Source organism: Sciurus carolinensis, chromosome 11 (genome assembly GCF_902686445.1).
Source record: "Sciurus carolinensis chromosome 11, mSciCar1.2, whole genome shotgun sequence".
Taxonomy (NCBI): domain Eukaryota; kingdom Metazoa; phylum Chordata; class Mammalia; order Rodentia; family Sciuridae; genus Sciurus; species Sciurus carolinensis.
The window spans coordinates 118047913-118068005 of record NC_062223.1 but is presented as its reverse complement, the minus strand read 5'-3'; the positions used below and the strand labels follow the sequence as shown (position 1 = coordinate 118068005).

General features: G+C 40.8%; 1 protein-coding gene across 4 annotated transcripts in view; it reads left to right on the top strand.

The window, feature by feature from the left end:
* Nucleotides 1–7184: 7184 nt before the first annotated feature.
* The window catches only part of Ddx6 (DEAD-box helicase 6), a 32663-nt gene continuing 19754 nt past the window's right edge, over nt 7185–20093 (top strand). Inside the window, exons 1-4 of one of the 4 annotated variants that reach the window (XM_047517452.1) lie at nt 7185–7428; nt 10844–11312; nt 14634–14697; nt 15732–15836. In XM_047517452.1, coding sequence (XP_047373408.1) covers nt 11113–11312; nt 14634–14697; nt 15732–15836 — 369 coding nt within the window. In that variant the 5' untranslated portion in view covers nt 7185–7428; nt 10844–11112. The other 3 variants (XM_047517453.1, XM_047517451.1, XM_047517454.1) reach the window with 3 other exon arrangements.

Sequence of the window (20093 nt, the reverse complement as noted above, 5' to 3'; positions counted from 1 at the left end):
TTCATGCCTGACAAATGCCCAAGTCATGATATCAGAATCCACAGAGCTCAGAGTCTTCTGGTTGTCCTTTGGTTTTTCTGCCTCAGCTCTGCACTTTCATTGGAGCCACTGTCTCTGAATCTAGCATGTTTCTGTCCTCCTTCCATTGGACCACTTTTTTCCTGAATGCTGGCCCGCTACCATGGCACGTAACAACAGTTATTGAATGAAGGTGGCAATCCTCCGATCCCCCTTGCTGTTGTCATGGGATTGCTCTGTGGAAGTACCTTGGGAGAACACGCTGCTGTCTCCTGTGACCCACCTAGTGAGGACTGTCCAGGGGTAGGGCCTGTGGGACACAAGATCATGTGGGGAGGCTATGCTGGAAGTGGGTGTCCTTGAATGCAGGAAGTGAAGATGGATGGTGACGCTTCCACTGCCCTTCTGTCCTGACTGCTTGGCCTCCTCAGGGCAAGGGGAAGGCAGGAAGGGCAGGCTCGCTGGCACTCCTTTTTTGGGTGAACACTGGAAGTATCTGTAGGACCTGGGCGAGGCCCAACCCTCTGACACAGGCTTCATCTGGAATGTGCAGCTGCCCTGAGTTATCTGGTGCTGGAGTATCAGAAACATAGCCATGGCCTCATCATGGTTTTGATTTGCTAGGGACACCCAGGTATTATAGGGGTCATAGACCAAGTCAAACATTGTCATAATTGTGGGGTCCAGGTGTTTGGGGAGTGTCTCACTAGCATGAGTGGGTGAATAGTCTTCACCCTGGCTCAACCACAGGTGCCCCATCATTTGCTCTGTGAACCTCAGCATGGAGTCCACCATCAGTATTTCATTTATGAGGCTTCATGCTCCCTTGGAAACATGTGGGGGAATGTCATTGCCATTAATGGGTGGCTCCCTATGACCATAAAATACAGAATAATACCCAGGCTCCAGACATGCACTGGGAGGGCCCTCATATTCTTTCCGCTGGATGACTGCAGGGGCAAGGGCCAGGAAAAGTGCCCCACAACTTGTTCAGTTTCTGCCCAACTGTGAACCTGGTGCTCAGGCTGAAGTCAGTGAGTTTGATGTTGCCTCTGGCATCCACCAGAATGTTCTCTGACTTCAGATCTAGGTGCTTTATGCCCTTCTCATGGCAGTAGCACACGGCACTCAAGATCTAACTCAACTCTGGGCCTCCTACTCCTGCATGCCACCAGCCTCTGGGTTCTGGTGCTGTAGCTGTCCCCCACCATGATGTAGATATTTTCCATGGTCTCAATGACCTGAAAGAGCTGGATCACAGTTCAGTGTTCCATGGCCATCATCACATCCCGTTCGGATAGGACAGGGAAGTTCAGCTACCTTTTTTGGACTTTCACTGCCACCTCTGTCCCAGTGAGGAGATGGCAGGTTAGTTTCACCTGGGCAAAACCCCCCCTTGCCTGATGGCCCTCAGGATCTGATAATGGTCCATGAAGGTGGTCTCTGCAGGAGCTGGGCCCCTGCAGCAATAGTAGTGACTATTCTCACTACACATCCTAAGATGAAACAACAACTGAGGATGCTAAATAAAAATAAGACAAAACTCCGAACAAAACAAAACAAACAAAAATAAACAGTGTCAGAAGGCCACAACCACCAGCTACCAGCCACCAACCAAACGTGCTATCTGGGAGTCCAAAAGTGTCACCACCAAGAACTTCCTGTATTTATGGACAAAAATCCAGCTATAGCCAGCCTCTTATACACCCAGTGTTTGAAATTTCCTCTCAATGGCTCCTTCTGAGGTCAGAGCAAGAAATGGCCCAGTCACTGGGCATAACCCCCAGTGGTGATCTCACTTTTTGGCTTTCAGGACATTTTTGAGTTTCATGAGAAAGGACTCCTGAAGCTTATTGCTTATTGGGTTATAAAGACTGATATTTACTTGTTTAGAAATTAAAATTTGTAGGATACTTCTAACAAACAAACAAACAAACAAAAACAGGACCCAGAGACCGGGATCCCTAACTTCCATTCATGGGGTTTAGGAGGAGGGGGTTCTAAGGGCCTCCTACTTATTCTGAAGGGAGATGGGAGGGGTTTAAATTTTATTCTAAAGGTAATGGAGAATTACTGAAGACTCTTGAGGTGGATAGTGACATTACTGGGAAAATTATTCTGGCATAGCTGGGAGCAGTGGCTTACACTTGTAATCCCAAAGGCTTCAGGAGGCTGAGGGAGAAGGATTGTGCATTCAAGGCCAGCCTCAGCAATTTAGCAAGGCCCTAAGTAACTTAGCAAGACCCTGTCTCAAAATAAAATATAAAAAGGGCTAGGGATGTGACTCAGTGGTTAAGTGCCTCTGTGTTCAATCCCCAGTACCAAAAAAAAAAAAAAAAAAAAGAACTGGGATACACTAAAGGGGGATATAGAGGATAATTAAAGGATGGGTAACATAATAAAAAGTAGTCTTTAAAGTTGACCAAACAGATGAAGAGCTAGGAAGGTCCATATGGATATCTCTGCACTGAAGAGATTCCACAGATGATAATTAATCCATCCTCCACTCTCAGGACAGAATTGCCCACTTCTTAGCTATAAGCCCCCTTCACAGGGCTCATTCCTAAGATGACAGTTCTATTTTCAAGGACTAATAAAAGGTTCTACAGATTAACAAGTGGCAGGATACCAGAGCTGGGCAGTATTCATGACTCTTCGGGCTCCCTGCAAAGAAGTTTATTGAGAAATTAGAGTCTTGTCACAGAGTCTTGGGTACAAAGGGGACATGGTAAACATATCAATGACTTTGCAATTCAAGAAGATCACAAGGGGGGCTGGGAAGATAGCTCAGTCGGTAGAGTGCTTGCCTTGCAAGCACAAGGCCCTGGGTTCGATCCCCAGCACAAAAAAAAAAAAAAAAAAAAGAAGATCACAAGGTTACTTGTCTATAGCTGCCCTTGAATTAACTCGCAAAGTACCCAAGGGGATCAAGGCATCTGAGACAAAAATGGCATTAGTTTTTTCTTGATCTGAGTGGACCAAAGTATTTTTATGCCTAGAGTTAGTTTCCAGACTTCAGTAACTTCCCAGGCACACACTATTTTCAAGTTAATAAATAAGTTAAAAGTGCTGATGCACAATAATCTTGGGAAAACTGAAAAGGCAAAATGAGTAGTTAGAATTCTCTTTGATGACCAGAACATATATAATGCTGAGACCTAAAGAGACTGAAAAACACCTGGTGAGCTGAGTTTGCTAGTTGGTCACAGTGAGGAGCTGTTATCTGTCAAAAAGAAACTCTGCAGTTTGAGAAAATATGTTCAACCCACCTACTTCTCTCCTTATTTGCTTTCCTACTTTTCAATTTGAGTTTACTCTGGAGGTAGAACATTTATTCCAGCAAAAAGTGCCTGGTGTGGTCTCTCAGGAATTAGAGACACTTGCCTACAATGTATTACTTCAGTGCAGTCTGTCACCTCTCTGAGGACAACCTTAGTCGGCCCTCAGTAACTGACGCTGCTTCATTTTCTTCATGTGTATAAGCTGAAAAGGCAATATTTACCTGCTATGAAGTCCAAAGAAAACAGGATTTGCTTCCTTGAACTCATTTGCCTTTTAGTGACCATCAGATGTTACTCAATCATATTTTGAAAAGAACTTCACATATAGAACATCTTTTGTAAAAGCAGATTATACTGGAAATCAACGAAAGAGGGTAAATGTTATACTATAAAGCTTAGCCAGGTGGCATATAATCATTTTATTAAGGACATGGCATAGGTAAATTTTTTTTCTCTTTTGTGGTACTGGGGATCAAACCCAGGGGGGCTCAGGGTACTCTATAGCAGAGCTACATCCCCGACCTTTTTCTTTAGAGATGGGGTCTCACACTGCGTTGCCAAGGTTGGCTTCCAATTTGTGATTCTCCAGTCTCATCCCTCCCAATCTCCAGTAGCTGGGATTGTAGGCATGTGCCACTGGGTTCTGCTTAAATTTTGTTTTTTCAGTGCTAGGGATTGAACCCAGGGCTTTGAACATGCCAGACAAGTGCTCTACCACTGAGCCACATCCCCAGTTTTTTTTCTTTTTTTTTTTTTTTTAGGTAATAAACACATTTGCTTATAATTTGAGTTAAACTAGTTTTTTAAAATCCTAGAAAGTTAAAGAGTATGGATTCCATTTCAGCACGTTAAAAACATTTGGGTATTTAGCTGGGCATGGTGGCAAACACCTGTGATCCCAGCGACTCTGGAGTTTGGGGCAGGAGGATTTCAAGTTCAAGGCCAGTCTCAGGAATTTAGTGAGGCCCTAAGCAACTAAGCAAGACCCTGTCTCAAAATAAAACACAAGGGCTAGCCTTGTGGCTCAGTGGTAGAGTGCTTTTCTTGCATATGTGAAGCACTGGGTTCAAGTCTCAGCACCACATACAAATAAATGAATAAAATAAAGGTCCATCAAAAAATTTTTTACAAATAAATAAATAAATAAAGGGCTGGGAATATAGCTCAGTGGTAAAGTGCTCCTGGGTTCCATCCCTAGTACAAAAACAACCCCCACTAAAAACAAAAACAAACACACACACACAAAACCCACAAAAAAATCCCCACACAGTTGAATGTTTAGATATTATCATAGAACCAAACCTTCCAGGTTCAAACCACTTGGAATTCTAGGTTTTAAATATTTTAAATTGAAGTAAAAATGAAACTAAGCATAAACTAACCTGTAATTTTTTTCTTATAGTTATTTTTAGGAAAACAAATAAGTTCAAGATGTGAGATTGGTGAATAATATGTTCTAAGACCCAGGATTGTGATTGGATTCCAGGTAGCATTTTTAGTCCCATCTCATTTTTAGGAAAAATAAATAAATAGAATCCTGTTGTTTCAAGCAGAGATATTGAATACCTCAAACCTGTTAATCTTTTTTCTTTTTAAAATGTCCTTCCTACAGGCAGGTTCTATAGAAGCCCAACTATGAAGTTAACAAATTCATAGTTCAAAGTCCAAAAAGTGGGATGGGTTGGAGTAGGAATTTGGAAGAGTTAGATTGACTGAAAATACCAAGAAGCCAGGCACAGTGGCACATACCTGTAATTCCAGTGGCTCTGGAGGCTACGGCAAGAGGATTGCAAGTTCGAAGCCAGCCTCGGCAACTTAGCAAGGCACTCAGCAACTTTTGGGACCGATCTCAAAATAAATAAATAAATAAATAAATAAATAAATAAATAAATAAAAAATGGGCTGGAATGTAGCTCAGTGGTAAAGCACCCCTGGGTTCAGTCCCCAGTATCACACAACAAAACAAAACATGAAAATGGCCAATACATTTTAGAGAACTGCAATTAATAGGTAACTTCACTGAGTATAGCACACACTCCAGAAATAATATTTACTACAGACCACCCACAGCTATTAGACTCATTGTTAACTAAGAGGCCAAAGGACTGAATTTCTATAACATTTTATAAATATAAGAATACCATGTGCATTAGCAAATAATTTATGTGTATTTCTAAAGTGTCATATTTTGTGTGATTCTTGCTAATCTGTTTGAACTAGAGAGAAAAATGTATTGACAATTGGACCTATCAACCACTAAAATGCAACCCAAAAGATCTAAGCATTCATAGCTTAATTCTAAGCCATTTGTGATTCTGACCAGAAAACTGAAAAGGGCTGACATAAATGAGTAGTGAGGGCATTTGACTATCTTAAAAGAACTTTACAAAAACTGGGCTTGGTGGTGCACGCTTGTAATCCCAGGCCGAGGCAGGATATCAAGTTCAAAGTCAGCCTCAGCAACTTGACCAGCCCTAAGCAACTCAAGGAGATCCTGACTCTAAATAAAATATAAAAAAGGGCTGGGAATGTGGCTCAGTGGTTAAGCATCCCTGGGTACAGTGTCTGGTATCAAAAACGAAACAAAACAAACAAGCAAAAACATTATGAAGAATCTTTAAAAGCTTTAGCTTCTTAAGTATTGTTTTTGTCATTACCTCAACCTGATTTCTTTTGAAGGTTACAGTTTTTCTGTGTGTGTGAACCCCATTCCTTGAGTGGCCTAGGAGACACCCCACCAGATAGAAGACTTAGACACTTCACCCTCCCACTCATTTCTTGGCCCACCTCCCCTTCACATGTCTTTACTTGGGAAGAGTAGAGGAAACAAGATCTCACACATTATCATCTCATTGAGAAGCTACTCAGTGCCCTTCTCTCTAGTATGAGCACACGGTATGGGGTTATTCCCTTGCACGAGTATATATTTTAAAATCTGGGTGGGACTCAGTGGTGGAGCACTTGCTTAGCCATGTGTGAGACCCTGGTTTCAATCTCCAGCACCCCAAAAAGGATTTTTTTTTAAATGGGTGGGAGATGACATGCTTTATATTCAGAATTTTTATATTTTTCAAGGGAAACTTTTCAATCCAAAAGTGTTCTATTTTCCACCACTTTTTCATTGTGTGGAAATAAATGAGGACCAACAAGTGAAAACAGGTTAATAAAACTTTGCTATCGCAAAGGGGTCCGATGCCATCACTTGATTTGGTAGCAAAAGGCTCAGACACACTGAGGAACTGGGACGCTTAACAAGGAAGAGGAGGCGGGGGAAGGAAGGCTTTAGGTCTGCTCCGATTGGAGGGTGTGGGCACCAGGAAGTTGGAGGAGGGCTGAGAGACAAGGCGTCTTTTGTGATTGGCTTAGAGAGCATATTTGGCTTCCTCTGATTGGTCCCGAGTTGGAAGTCGCAGTTAAAAATATATGGAAGGTGCCAAAGACCAAATCCTGCCCATCCTGGGCCGATTGCTACAGAGAGGTACTAGGTCGGAGCTCTATTGTCACATACGGTTTGGCCATTGTCCGTTAGTACATTCAGTCTCAGCTGGGTGAGACCCAGGGTCTTACTTTCCCTTGACCTAGCTTCTACCTCCAAATTTTCGTTTTACTTGGAACAAAACAGGATTTGTTAAGGATAAACAGACCACAGCACCTGAAATGATGGGAACGAATGCATAAATATCTTTATAGTGAGGCTCAGGCAGGAGAACCACCACCACCCCATTTCCTTGCAGAACTCCTATTTCGCTTCTCAGAAGTATTCCTCCCCCAGGGGAGACTCAGCCCCTTTCCACACACAGCTCTGTGGGGGTAGGAGCAAGGGGCGTGCCCTCTGCGCTCGGTACCCCCCACCAGGGGCAAACTGCCGGCACGGCCCCTGCTCCCACGTTTCCCCCAGGCGCGCCTTCAGAGCCCAGTCCCTCTCCAGTGCACCCTCTCCGCCCCCATCCGACAAGCGGGCCCCGCGCGCCCTCCGGTCCCGGCCGGGCCCCCTTCCGGCCCCGCGGCAGGCGCGCGCCGGCGCCTCCGGGCCATTAGTTCCGCGCGTTCCTGGATGGAGGCGCGCCCCGAGGGGCTCGGACGCGGCCCTGGCACCGCAGCTGCCTCCCCGGCCCGCAGGAGATGTCAGGTCAGCTTCCCGTCCCCGAGCCCGATCAGGCTGTTCTCAGAACGTGTCCTTGGTCAGGACTGAGCAGGTCCTTCTCCTAGCCCCTGAAGTTCACTTTGGGGTGAAGACAGGGCAACTCTTCCCAGCCACCATTCCCCAGCCACTTCTCCTCAGCTGTGGAAAAAGCAGCCTTCTGTTCCTTCCGGAAGGAGCCAGGGTTTCCCCTTGTGCTTCTCTCTCGTCGGCGCGAGAGAACGGGCCCCCGTTTTCTCCTCAGCTAGCGTCCCCGGCCGGGTTGCTCCCGCCGCCAAACCGGCAGGCTGTGACGCCGCACCAGCGGCGGCCGAGCTCTCGCCATCTTGAGTGGAGGAGGAGCCGCGGCCGCCGCCATGCGGAGAAGGCTGGGAAGGAGGGAGGGAGGCGGCGGCGAGGGAGGGGGCAGAGGAGCCGAGTTAGCTCAGCCCGGCGGCGACTTCGGCGGCACCGCGAGCGCGGGCAGCAGCAGAGGTAGGGCCGGGAGCCCGCGGCGCGGGTGCTGGGGGCGCGGCCCCCGGAGCGGGCGGGGGCGGGGCGGGGGCGGGCGGAGGCCTTAGCTAGGGGCCGGGTGGGGGCGGGCGGAGGTTTCCGAGGAGGAAGGAGCCGCCGCCATTTTGGGAGCTTCGAGTCAACAATAAAGGACCGAGGGTGCCGAGCGGGAGTGGCCTCGGTGGTAGGAGTCGGGCCTGAGCCGCGGGGTGTGGGGTGAGGCGGTGGGGTCGAGGCCAGCGGTGCCCTGGGGGCTGCGGGGAGCCCCTCGGCCCGGCGTGGGGGGTTTCTCTGGGGCGGAGGCTTGAGGCCTCTCCGGGCCTGGGGAGGAAAGCGGGCGGCAGCTGTGTGGGGTGGGGGCGCCTGAGAGGAGTGGGATATAGGAATGTGGTGCGCAGCGGGGTCGGGAGGAGAGGCGGGCCAAGAGCTCGCAGGAGCTTGGTGAAGATGAGGGGATAGGGTGCCAAAAGGGGCGGCAAGGGCTGGCGGGGGTGGGGGTTGATGGTGGAGGTTATAGGGTACGAGGCGGCCCTATAGGGGGCGGCAGGGATATGCCGTATTGAAGGGCTTGGTTCAGAAGAGGACCTGCAGCTGCTCGATTGCAGTAGGCCTTGTAGGTCAGTAACAACTGGGTGTTTAGGGAGTCCCCGAGTCGTGGAGGAAAGTAGGGGCTTTTCGGGTTTGAGGGGGTCTCCTAGGGACCTAATCGGGGGAGTCCCTATTGTTTCCAACCGGCGGAGCTCGTTCCTGGCTCTTGTTGCGCAGTTTGGATTGCAGGGCCCCAACCCTTTTGTGTTTATGGTCCGAGGGAGCTGACTTGAGTGTGTGTGGTTGGGGGAGGGGGTCAAGAAATTATTGCCCTATAGTTATGGGGCTTCAATCATTGGCTTGTCTCTGTCCCCTATCTCCCCCTGTTCTTCTGCAACCTCCTTTTCCCTTCAAAATAAATCCCAGTCACTCCAACTAGCTGCCAAAGCTCAGAGAAGAAATTGCGTTGCATTTGCAAACAAAAGCTCTTGTTGGAGATGACGATACTGTTTTGGGTGTGAAACTGTCAATTGCTAACTACGATCTGGGAAGTGCCGTAATTAACTCCGCCAGGGACTCCTCCCTAGTAGTCTACGTTCCTTCGGGTTTTTGAAAACGTAGAAATGTAACTTGGAATTCTAAATTGGGAAGGGGTAGGAGGAAGAGTTCTTTCCCTGAGACATAAAACTGCAATGCAGGTATCAGTTTAAGAAGGGAGCAGTTACCACGGTCTCCTTTTGGTTTTAAGGAGATAGGAGGTCTTACTGTGCATGATGGACAGTGATGACGGTATCTCCCAAGTCTTTAGAGGTTGCCCTCTTCATCCTCTAAGTGTTTTGCAAACAAGTAGGTTTCCCTGAACAAACTACGTGATAGTGTTGATCATAATATAAACCTACCAATACAGAAAAGTAGCTGTTAACCGAGTATACCGGTAACAGAGGTCAGGGAAACTTCTAAATAGACAACTCAAGGTATGTGATAAAATCAGACTTTGCCTGTGAGCAACATGTTAAAAAAATATTTTTAAAAGTAAGATGTAATTAAGGAACATTTTTCATTAATTTTGAGATTTTTTTTGGCCTTAAAAATTTGAGTTTGAGATATTTTGGTGTATGGCAATACCCATCGCTGATTTGGCTAGTATTTGGGGGTAAGAGAAAAAAGGAAGGGGATTAAAAAATAACTGTTGGACTTTGTTTTCTGATATAAAGTTTTTCTGGTACAAGTTTATATTAAGTTTTAAAATAACAATTCGATTTTGGGAACAATTGAAAAATAGAGGAAGTTGACCAGTTCTTTTTAAAAACAACTAGTAACTAGATTTACTACTCTAGGTTGTTTGGAAAGTTTTATTAAAGTCACTAGTGTGTTGGGCTTTTTAAAGAATTTTTTTTAACACAGGAAATTTACTTTTTTAATATGCTTTTTTAAATTAGGATATATTTTTGAAAAGTTATTGAAAAGTAGCTAGTAACTTTTTAATCTTCAGGTTTTATTAAGATAGCTAAAGATTTTCTTGGCTGTTTTTCAAGCAAAAGATTTTGATATATAGGCAAGTCCATATCCTATTTATTGTTTTAAAGTACAAATGGTAAGGGAAAAAAGAAAGTCTATTTCTTCATAAAGTTTAATAGTTGAAATTCAAAAAGGAACAAAGTTTTTTTCTGAAAGCACAATGTTCCAAGTCAAAAATCAACTTAACTCTTTAAGGACTCCTGGTTGCTGTCATAAAAAAGAGAAAAAAATTGTTTTGCCTTGTTTAAATCTAGATTTACATTAAGCAGATGGAGTGATATTTCACTGAGTTGTAATACAATTAAGTATAATGAATCATTAACTTTTAAAGGTGGCAGAGACTTGTAGAGAATTCGTTAGGGAGGATACTTTTTTGGGGGGGAGGATTGAAGTCGAGGGCACTTAACCACTGAGCCATATCCCCAGCCCTTTTTTTATTTTATTTAGACAGGGTCTCACCGAGTCGCTTAGGCCTCACTGAATTGCTGAGGCTGGCTTTGAACTTGTGATCCTCCTGCTTTCAGCCTCCTGAGCTGCTGGGATTATAGGCGTGGGCCACTGTGCCTGGCTCAGATTGTCTTTTGACTGCTAATGCTAATTTAATCAATATCTTTCCACATAATTTTCTATGGGTTGCTTTGCTCTCACATTTTTAGAGGTTTAAGATTGGTGTCACTACTGATTGGTTTTTTGAGGCAGCTCATCACTGTCTCTTTCTACTGTGTCTAGTGATTTGACCTACGTATGACAGTATTCTTAATTTTTTAAAAGATGATAGTAGTTCTGAAGACATTCTTTAAAAGGGAAACAGTTTGCTTCCTAACTTTCCTATGTGTGCTAATTTAATTTTTTTTCTTTGTTTCAGATTGAAGTGAGTGAATTCAGATATTACTCAAGCTTGTTAGAGGGCTTTTTAAAAATAAAAAGTTGATTCGGTGCATGACAGCAAGTTACTGCTGCTTACCGTTCAGAGACTTACAGGTGCTTGCCTGCATTGCAATAAAGGACTCATATATTGAGCAAGACTTATTTATCTCTTCGTTTTGGAGAGCCTAATAAACTGTTATTACAGTTTCTCTACTGACTTTCAAAAGTTTTGAAGTTTGAAAGAGACACCTTTGCAATTAACACAGCATGAGCACGGCCAGAACAGAGAACCCTGTTATAATGGGTCTGTCCAGTCAAAATGGTCAGCTGAGGGGCCCTGTGAAACCCAGTGGTGGCCCCGGAGGAGGGGGCACACAGTCACAGCAACAGATGAACCAGTTGAAAAATACCAACACAATCAATAATGGCACTCAGCAGCAAGCACAGAGTATGACCACCACTATTAAGTAAGTGTTAGAAAATAATAAACCCACTTGTGGAACCAAGATTTCTTTTTGTTATTTCTACTGTTGGGTACTTTAGAACTTAATTTAATCACTTTGGTTGTAAAGAGGAAGATGACTGGTTGTTTTTGGTCAGTAGATGTTTAAGTAGAATAATGTATTTCTGCCATAATTCAGCAAGTAATGTGCATAGGCACTGATAGTATATATTAATTTTGTATAAATTTTTTTTGGAAACATTACTGACTTGCCTAATTGTTATATGAGTTTTTAGCTGAATTTGTTAAAATGAATGAAATTATCAGATTCATCTTGTTTTTGTCAATACTGTTTTTCTAGTGTTAACACTACATCTTACCCTGGTTTAAATAGCAGTTTAAAACCAATTGGAAATTTTTTTCAGAGGCAGATTTGAAGACTCAGTCTAAAACATGACCAGCTTTCTGAACTTATATATTCACTTAGAGAATATATTCATAACTTTTTTTAGTTCATGGAAATTCACTTTTTTTTTTCTTTTTTTATGAATACACAAGAACTCAGAATATTTCAACTCTTGGAAACACATTTTTGAGCAGTTTCAAAACCATTTGTTGATTCAGGTTTAAGAGCCTCAGGTCACTACAGAGTATATTTTAAAACTGAGTGTCTGTAGGCTATTTATCCTCTTTAAGTGTTAACTTTAAATTATTTGAATGGTAACTGCCACTCTTAAGATTCAGTTATAAGGAATTAATGTCTTAAGAGTCTTGATCCCAGTCAAGGTTTGTCGTTTATTTTTTTATTTATTTATTTATTTTTTTGGGTGCTGGGGATCGAACTCAGGGCCTTGTGCTTACAAGGCAAGCACTCTACCAACTGAGCTATCTCCCCAGCCCCCGGTTTGTCGTTTATTAAAAATCTAGTATAAAATGATCATAAGGTGATGGTACTTTACTGAAATATGTATTTTCTTATAACCTAGGTCTTTTTACTTCTTAGGGCAAAATAGTCCTTTAAGCTTCAGAATATATAAAGGTGATTACTGCTGTATGGCTCACTAGTTACATATAAGAATTAATTCCTATCAGCAACTTAGGGAGACCCTGTTTCAAAATGCAAATGGGAATGTAGTTCAGTGGTAAAGCACCCTGGGATCAAAAAAATGTGTGTGTTTGTGTGTATTTTCCCCCAACAGAACTGGTATGCTCACTGGGAGAATTGGCATTTGTACATTTTATTTTTAAGATGTATGCTTTGGGGCTGGGGCTATAGCTCAGTGGCAGAGCATTTGCCTAGTTTGAGGCACTGGATTTGATCCTTAGCATCACATTAAAAGTAAACAAAGGCATTCTGTCCATCTAGAACTACAAAAAATTTTTGAAAAAATAAATGTATGCTTTGGTATGAAAATGAATATTTTCTAAGTTGTAGTTTGTTTTGACAAAATATAAATAACCTAGCAAAATTTAGACTGCTTTTAGTTCTTGAGGCTAGAAATGTAAAGCTTTTCTACTTCATTATGAAAGTATTTTCAATTTTAAAAATTCTGACATGAGATAAGAGTGGGTCTTAATCTTTTTCTTCTCCCTAGAAGTAATGGTCTCTTTTTAGTTCTGTCAGTTCTCCAGATCTGTTTTATGTGCCACCTCTTTAATGAAGCATTCTAAAATTACAACTATTTGAACTCTTCTAGTACTTTATCACTTATTTTCTCATTTTAAATTGTTATTTTACGTTTTAAGAGTACAAATACCTTGTTGGGTAAGTTTTGCATTGTATCTTATACACATTATTTACTGTTGAATTTGACAGTGTGCAGGCTGGTCTGCACTAGGATGTTGAATTGACATTTTTGCTCATAGAAAGTTTGATGGTATATCCCTAGATGAAAGGCTTTAGTAGGTTTGGAATTGGTAACAAGGGTTACCTGTGTAACAGTATTTGTATTATGTTGGCTCTAACTTTAAGTAAAATAAATTAATCCTTTGAGATGTTTTGAACAACAAATACTGAGTTCTTATGTTGCCAGGCACTACATTGAGTATATGAGTTATTTAAAAAAAATCGTTAGTGACTCATTTTTGAGAGAATAGAGATTTGGCGATGTAATTGATAAAAGGTTACAGAGCTAATAGTCACGACTTGAACTTGTGGGGTTTTTGTAAAAAAAATTTTTTTTAGTTGTAGATGGACACAATACCTTTATTATATTTATTTATTTTTATGTGGTGCTGAGGAGGAAACCCAGGCCCTCACATGTGCCAGTCAAGCGCTCTGCAACTGAGCCACAGCCACAGCCCCGCTTTTGGGTTTTTTAAGCCGAGTTCTATTTTACCTGGACTGACCTGGAACTCTGTTGGGGTTAAGTGCTCCTCCTGCCTCAGTCTCCTGAGTAGCTGGGATTATAGGCACCCTTGATTTTAATTAGTCACCAAAAGTTACAAACTAAGGTACCTACAGAGTAGCATGCCAAATTAGAAGGTACTTGCCATGTTTAAAGGGGCAACTGCTTGATTTTTAACTCTAGTTACTAAACTTTATTAAACTGTTACTGTGTTAAGAATTTGGAACAGTGTTGCTAAAGATTCCAGGGTTTTTGTTTTGTTTTGATTTGATTTGGTTTGGTTTGTTTTTGGTGGTATTAGGGATTAAACCCAGAGAAGCTTTCAGTTTCTAAAGAAAGTCAAGAATCAGATGAATTATATGAAATCTCCTAATTTTTAAATGTTAGCTAATTTAGATTAAAACACAAGGATAGATAAAATACGTTTGACAGTAGTTGCTCTGTATACTACACTGCTTCTAAAAGGTTGGATGCCTTGATTGATTGATTGATATTGGGGATTGAACCTCTGAGCTACCTTCCCAGCCCTTTTTATTTTTTATTTTGATACAGGATCTCACTCAAATTTGTGATCATTCTGTCTCGGCCTCCTCAGTAGCTGGAATTAACAGGCATGCACTATAGTGCCCAGCAAGAATGGATGGATACCATTAAGCTCTTCTGTTGATTTTTTTTTTTTTTTTTTTTTTTTTCTTGCGGTGTTGGGGATCGGACCCAGGGCCTTGGGCTTGCAAGGCAAGCACTCTACTGACTGAGCTATCTCCCCAGCCCTGTTCTTGATTTTTGATCCTTCCTAGATTGTTGTTTTTCCTGAGATCATTTTCTCCGAAGTTGACTGTCTCTTGTTAACTATATTCTTGAATACAAGTACATGACAATACACGAAATTACTGTGCTTTTTAGAACTTATATTCTAAATAAATTATCTTTGTATTATCGTACTATCAAGTTGGATGCTATGAAGTTTGATATTCACATGTACTATATTTTCCCTCTAGACCTGGTGATGACTGGAAAAAGACTTTAAAACTCCCTCCAAAGGATCTAAGAATCAAAACTTCGGTAAGTTGGGTATAGAATTCAAGTGTAAAAATGGTGGGTAAACTAGAAGTGAAGTAGTTCCTTGTAATAGCAGTAGTCACTGAGTTTACTAAAGTGAAAATGGTTGAAATAATATAGGTTATATATGTTGGACTGCCAAAATGTTTAATTTACCATTCTTTGGTGAAATTATATATCATGTTGTAGAATATAATGTGTTCATAAATATGCACATTTTACCTAATTTTCTCAAAAATTTCCTTTCTTCCCAGCAACCCAGTGAGATATTCAGGTTAGGTATTATGCCTACTTTGTGGATAAGAACTTGGAAATTTAGAGAAGTTAGTGTTTTTAACCCAGTGTTCTCAACCAGGGGTGCTTTTTATCTCCCATGGGGCATTTAGATAGCTAAGAACATTTTTGGTTATCTCCCCTGGTGGATGCAACAGGACACCATTTTAAAACAGAATTTCCCAACCCCAAATGTCAGTAGTGCTGAGCTTTAAAAACCTAGATGTAGCTGAAGAGTGGTAGAGCTAGGGTTTGACTTCACATTTTGTGATTCACAATTCACAGCATTGACACCTGTTTAGAAATAACAGTATTCCACCAGTCTTAGAAGACTGTGACCACAGAGTACCTTTTTCCAAAGCATAATTTTAAAGTTGCTTGTTTCGTGTTGAAGTAAAAGTAGTTATTCTCTAGGAAAAGGTGAAATATAGAAATATAGATTAAAACAGTAGTAATCAACATATGTTTAAGATTAAGTATGTAAAGAGTTAAGTCTCCTAGATAATAATCTCAGTGACTCAAGGGGCTGAGGAAGGAGGATCACAAGTTCAGAGGCAGCCTCAGCAACTTGGTGAATCACTAAGCAACTTAGTGAGACCCTGTCTCAAATTTTTAAAAAAGGTGGGGGCTGGGAATGTGACTCTAGTTAAGTACCCCTGGGTTTAGTCTCCAGTACCAAAGTAAATTCTCTCAGATAATTTTTTTTTAAGCTTGTTAACTACCAAAGAACAATTGTATTATATTTTTATTGTTTGTTTGATTAGGATGTGACCTCCACAAAAGGAAATGAGTTTGAAGATTACTGTTTGAAACGGGAGTTATTGATGGGAATTTTTGAAATGGGCTGGGAAAAGCCATCTCCTATTCAGGTACGTTTACCCTTTTTATCATATATATAAGGTTATGTTTCATGCATTACATACTTTACTTTTTGATCTGTGGCAGATCATATATACATACCTGTACACACTATTTTTCAAAATTCTAAGGTTGGGTTATAGAATTATGTTCTTTTATTTCTAAATCTTTCCGTGGATATTTCCTAAGAATAGGAATATTCTCTAACTACAGTACAGTTATCATTAATCATTTTAACATCAATAACGTGTCTATCATTTATATTCTAATTAATTGACCCCAAAATGCCTTTAATAGCATTTTTTCCTATCTGGTACAGAATCTAATCTGGAATCAAGTATTTATTGTAGGTGTTACGGGTTTTTTGTTGTTGTTTGGTCTGGTTTTTTTAAAGCATTATATTTATACATAGTATTTGGGTTCTTTTTGACATGATTATATATATCATACATATCGGGAATTTGATTTTGGTCCCCATTTTCTCTCTAGTTGTTGTTTCTTTAACCTGTTTTAATCGTGAACATTTCCCCAGTCTTTTTTTTCCCCCCTTTTATGACTTTAACATATTCAAACACAGCCCCTTCCTTTTTTCTGATAGGAAAAAGGGGTTCTCAAGTGGGTTTGTCTGATGTTCCATGTGATTAACTTCAAGTTACGTTTTCTCAGAATATTGCAGAAGTCATGTTACAGTCTTCTCAAGGTATTGCATTTGAAGGTGTACAGAGTGTTCCTGTAGTTAATTCATTACCTTGTCAGAGTGTTGTCTGATTTATTTGTCTATTTATTTATTTATTTTTGCTATGTCTAATTACTACTTTCCCTCCACTTTTCCTAAAACTGACAAGCAGTCTAGGTCACATTCGAGGACCATGCAGATATTCTGTTCTTCATCAAAATTTTCTTCTCATTTTAAACATCTTTTGATGATTCTTGCTTGGTCTCATCTCTTCTGGGTTAAAATGAGTTTCCAGCTCTAGCACTTCCTCCATATTTGACCCTTCTATAAAGAAGAGCCTTCTCTTTCCCCACCTCCTTTATCTGTTATCAATATGAATTCATGAATTCCTTTTTTTTTTTAATGGTGTTTTCATGCTCAGATTGCCTAAAGATTTGGCCATTAAAAACACTTTCATGGGGCTGGGGTTGTAGCTCAGTGGTAGAGCACTTGCCTAGGACATATGAGGCACTGGGTTGGATCCTTAGCACCACATAAAAATAAATAAGTAAAATAAATGTATTGTGTCCACATATAAAAAAAAAGATTGGGGGGGAAAGCACTTTCATGCCAGTTCCTATGTTTTTGTGATGTACTCCTTTCATTTTTCTCGAGCACTTTCTTACTTTTTGGCATAATGTGACACCAGGATTATCTTATACTCCTTGAAATTCAAGGATCCCTGTTTTCTTTTTAGTGGGGAATAGTATTGGGGACCACGTTCCAGGCACTGGGTACACATTTTGCTACTTAACCTTTTCAGTGAAAAGAACAAGGAAATGCATATGCATTTACTTATGTAAAAGCACGTACCAAACATATACCAGTTTGATAAGACTAGAGATACAAGTTTAAGTTGAATCCATGCTGTGCTAAGGACAAATACTATGACATCACTGAGTATTTTATCATTGAACAAGCATGTATTGAGTGACTTAGTATAAGATACTGGAAATTCTATGATAAATAAGGTTTCAGTCCTAAAATCTGGTGGGACAGCTAACTATTTGTATGGATAATTTTAATATAATATGATGTGTACCTTTCTAGTTGTAACTGGCACATGATTGTAGCCATTAGAGTAGAGTATGGTGGGACAACCTGTAAGAAGCTGTCTTAACTCTAGGCAGAGATGTCTGCGGTAGTGGTTGCCCAGAAATGAGCATGTGCTTTTGCCTGAAATACTTGGGGATGACCAAGAACTGAGGCAGGGCTTAACGGCTTAGGAAACTGTAATGAATGCATTAACAATGTAGATTCTTAGGAGGGAACCTTAAGATGTCCTCAGTTTTGTTATCTGTTTACCACCTGGCTTAGGAGTTTGGCCAAACTCCATATATTGGGGTGGGTGAAGAAGGGATTCCTTAGAGGGAATTTGGGTTTCTATTAGGAAAGGACTACTAGGTTAAAAAAGAAAGCACACACACACACAATAATTACACCTATGGATCAGTCCCTCCCTAAACCTGAAAGTGAAACATAGACTTAGAGACCTAAAATTGTGTGGTGTTGTTTTTTTGGGAGGGAGGAGGTGATGACTTTATTGAGATATAAATCACATGTCATACAATTCACATATTTGAAGAAAACAATTCATTAGTTTTGCATCAAGTTGTATGATCAGTTCCGCAATGTTTCATCACCCCCCCCCCCCCAAGAAACATTTTCAGCAGTCACCCCTCATTTTCTTACAACCTTAAGCAACTACTAATCTTTTGGGGTCGGGGGCAGTACTAGGGTTTGGACCATGGGCCTTGTGCATTTTAGGCAAGCATTCTACCACTGAGCTGCATCCCCAATCATAAATACACTTTTTTTCCTGTACATTTGCATCTTTGGGCATCGGTGGTGTATGCCTGTAATCCTGGCTTCTTGAGGCTGAGGAAGGAGGATCACAAATTCAAGGCCAGCATGGGCTGTTTAGGAAGACCCTGTCTCAAAACAATAAGTCAATAACTAAGGCTGGGGGCTGTAGCTCAGTGATAAGAGTACCCCTGAGTTCAGTCCCCAGTCCTGAAGGGGAAAGGAGCCTTTTTTGGACACTTCATATAAGTAGAATCATAGTATGTGTCTGTGGCTGGCTTCTCTCATTTAATGTAATGTTTTTAGTGTTTTTTTCATGTTGTAGCAAGTGTCAGTCCTCCACTCCTAATTCTACCCTCATTTTCTTGAAAAGTGTTATCCTTTAAAGAACCTACCCAGCAGAGACCATCCATCTTAACTTTTTTAATGCTATGGAATTGAATAGTGTATAGTTAACTTGTTAAAAAACCACAGTCCACAAGTACCACAACCACAGAAGAGGATGAATCTGTGGGAGTAGTTGGAATCTCTGAAACAACTGAAGGTTAACAAAGTTGACTCAAATTCTGTAGGAAGGAAGTAAGACAGACCAAGGGTCAAAGCCAAGGTTTTTGACTTTTGACTGCCTTACCCTAATAAGCAGATTATTTAATCTGTCTGTAAGACTAAGGTAACAGTATTGGAACTGGAACATTTTCATGGGTCAACAGCTATATTCTGCCCATCTGGAACCTTTCTGACTCCTATGACTGGGGTTCTAGGTAGAAAGGGTATTATGATGGGAGATGGAAGTTATGCTGCTTATGAATTATGTATATATTAATAATTTAAAGTGCTAGAGATATTTCTTTCCGTCATTAGCCTAGGCATAAAAGGAATAAAGTTAGTGATTGTGAATCTCTTTTTTATTTTCCTAATTTTTTAGTTTTGCAAATTAAAAATTTCATCTCATTTCCTTCTAACAGACGGTTGAACTTTTCCAATCATTCACTTTACAGTTAAATTTTAACTTCAGACAGGGGATGGACTTGTCTTACTGTTTTGTCGGTGTCAACAAGACACTTAAAATTCACTGAATAGTGTTTTGTAGCTTTTAAGAAGGCTTGTTAAAAATATTTCTTGTTCAGGAGGTTTGCAAATCTGAGGCTGGCCTGGGTAAATTAGCAAGACATTGCCTCAAAAAAGAATTGGGATATAGTTTAGTTTAATGTGTAAGACCCTGGGTTTAATCCTTAGTACTCCCTGCTGCTCCCCTCAAAAATCCCTGTTTAAGACTGAGAATTGTGATTCTTCTTGTGATCTTTTCTTTCTTAACAAAGTGTTAGTATTCTGTTTTTACAGTGGCATGGTGTATTTTGCGAAATGATAGTGACATTTTTAAACAGCAGAATGAATGAACAGTTTAGTAAGTCCTTTCTCAAATACATAACAGTACTGATAATAGTACTGATCTATCATTGCTAATGCATATGCTTTATATTTTAGTAATGATTAGTGAAAACTTTCTGTATTCTTGAAACTGAAAGGAAAAGGAGCCTTCCTTTTATTATGAATCGTATGGAGGACTTTGAAGAAAACACTAACATTTTAAGTATGTCTAATGTTTTTAAAGTAATTTGCAGATTGTCACCCACTAAATTTAGATATATAAAATGTATTAGATATGATTGCTGAATTATATTTGGCCTTAAAGAAATATTTGTAATTAATTTATTTGAAATTCAGGGAACTGGAACCTATAATAGGTTCT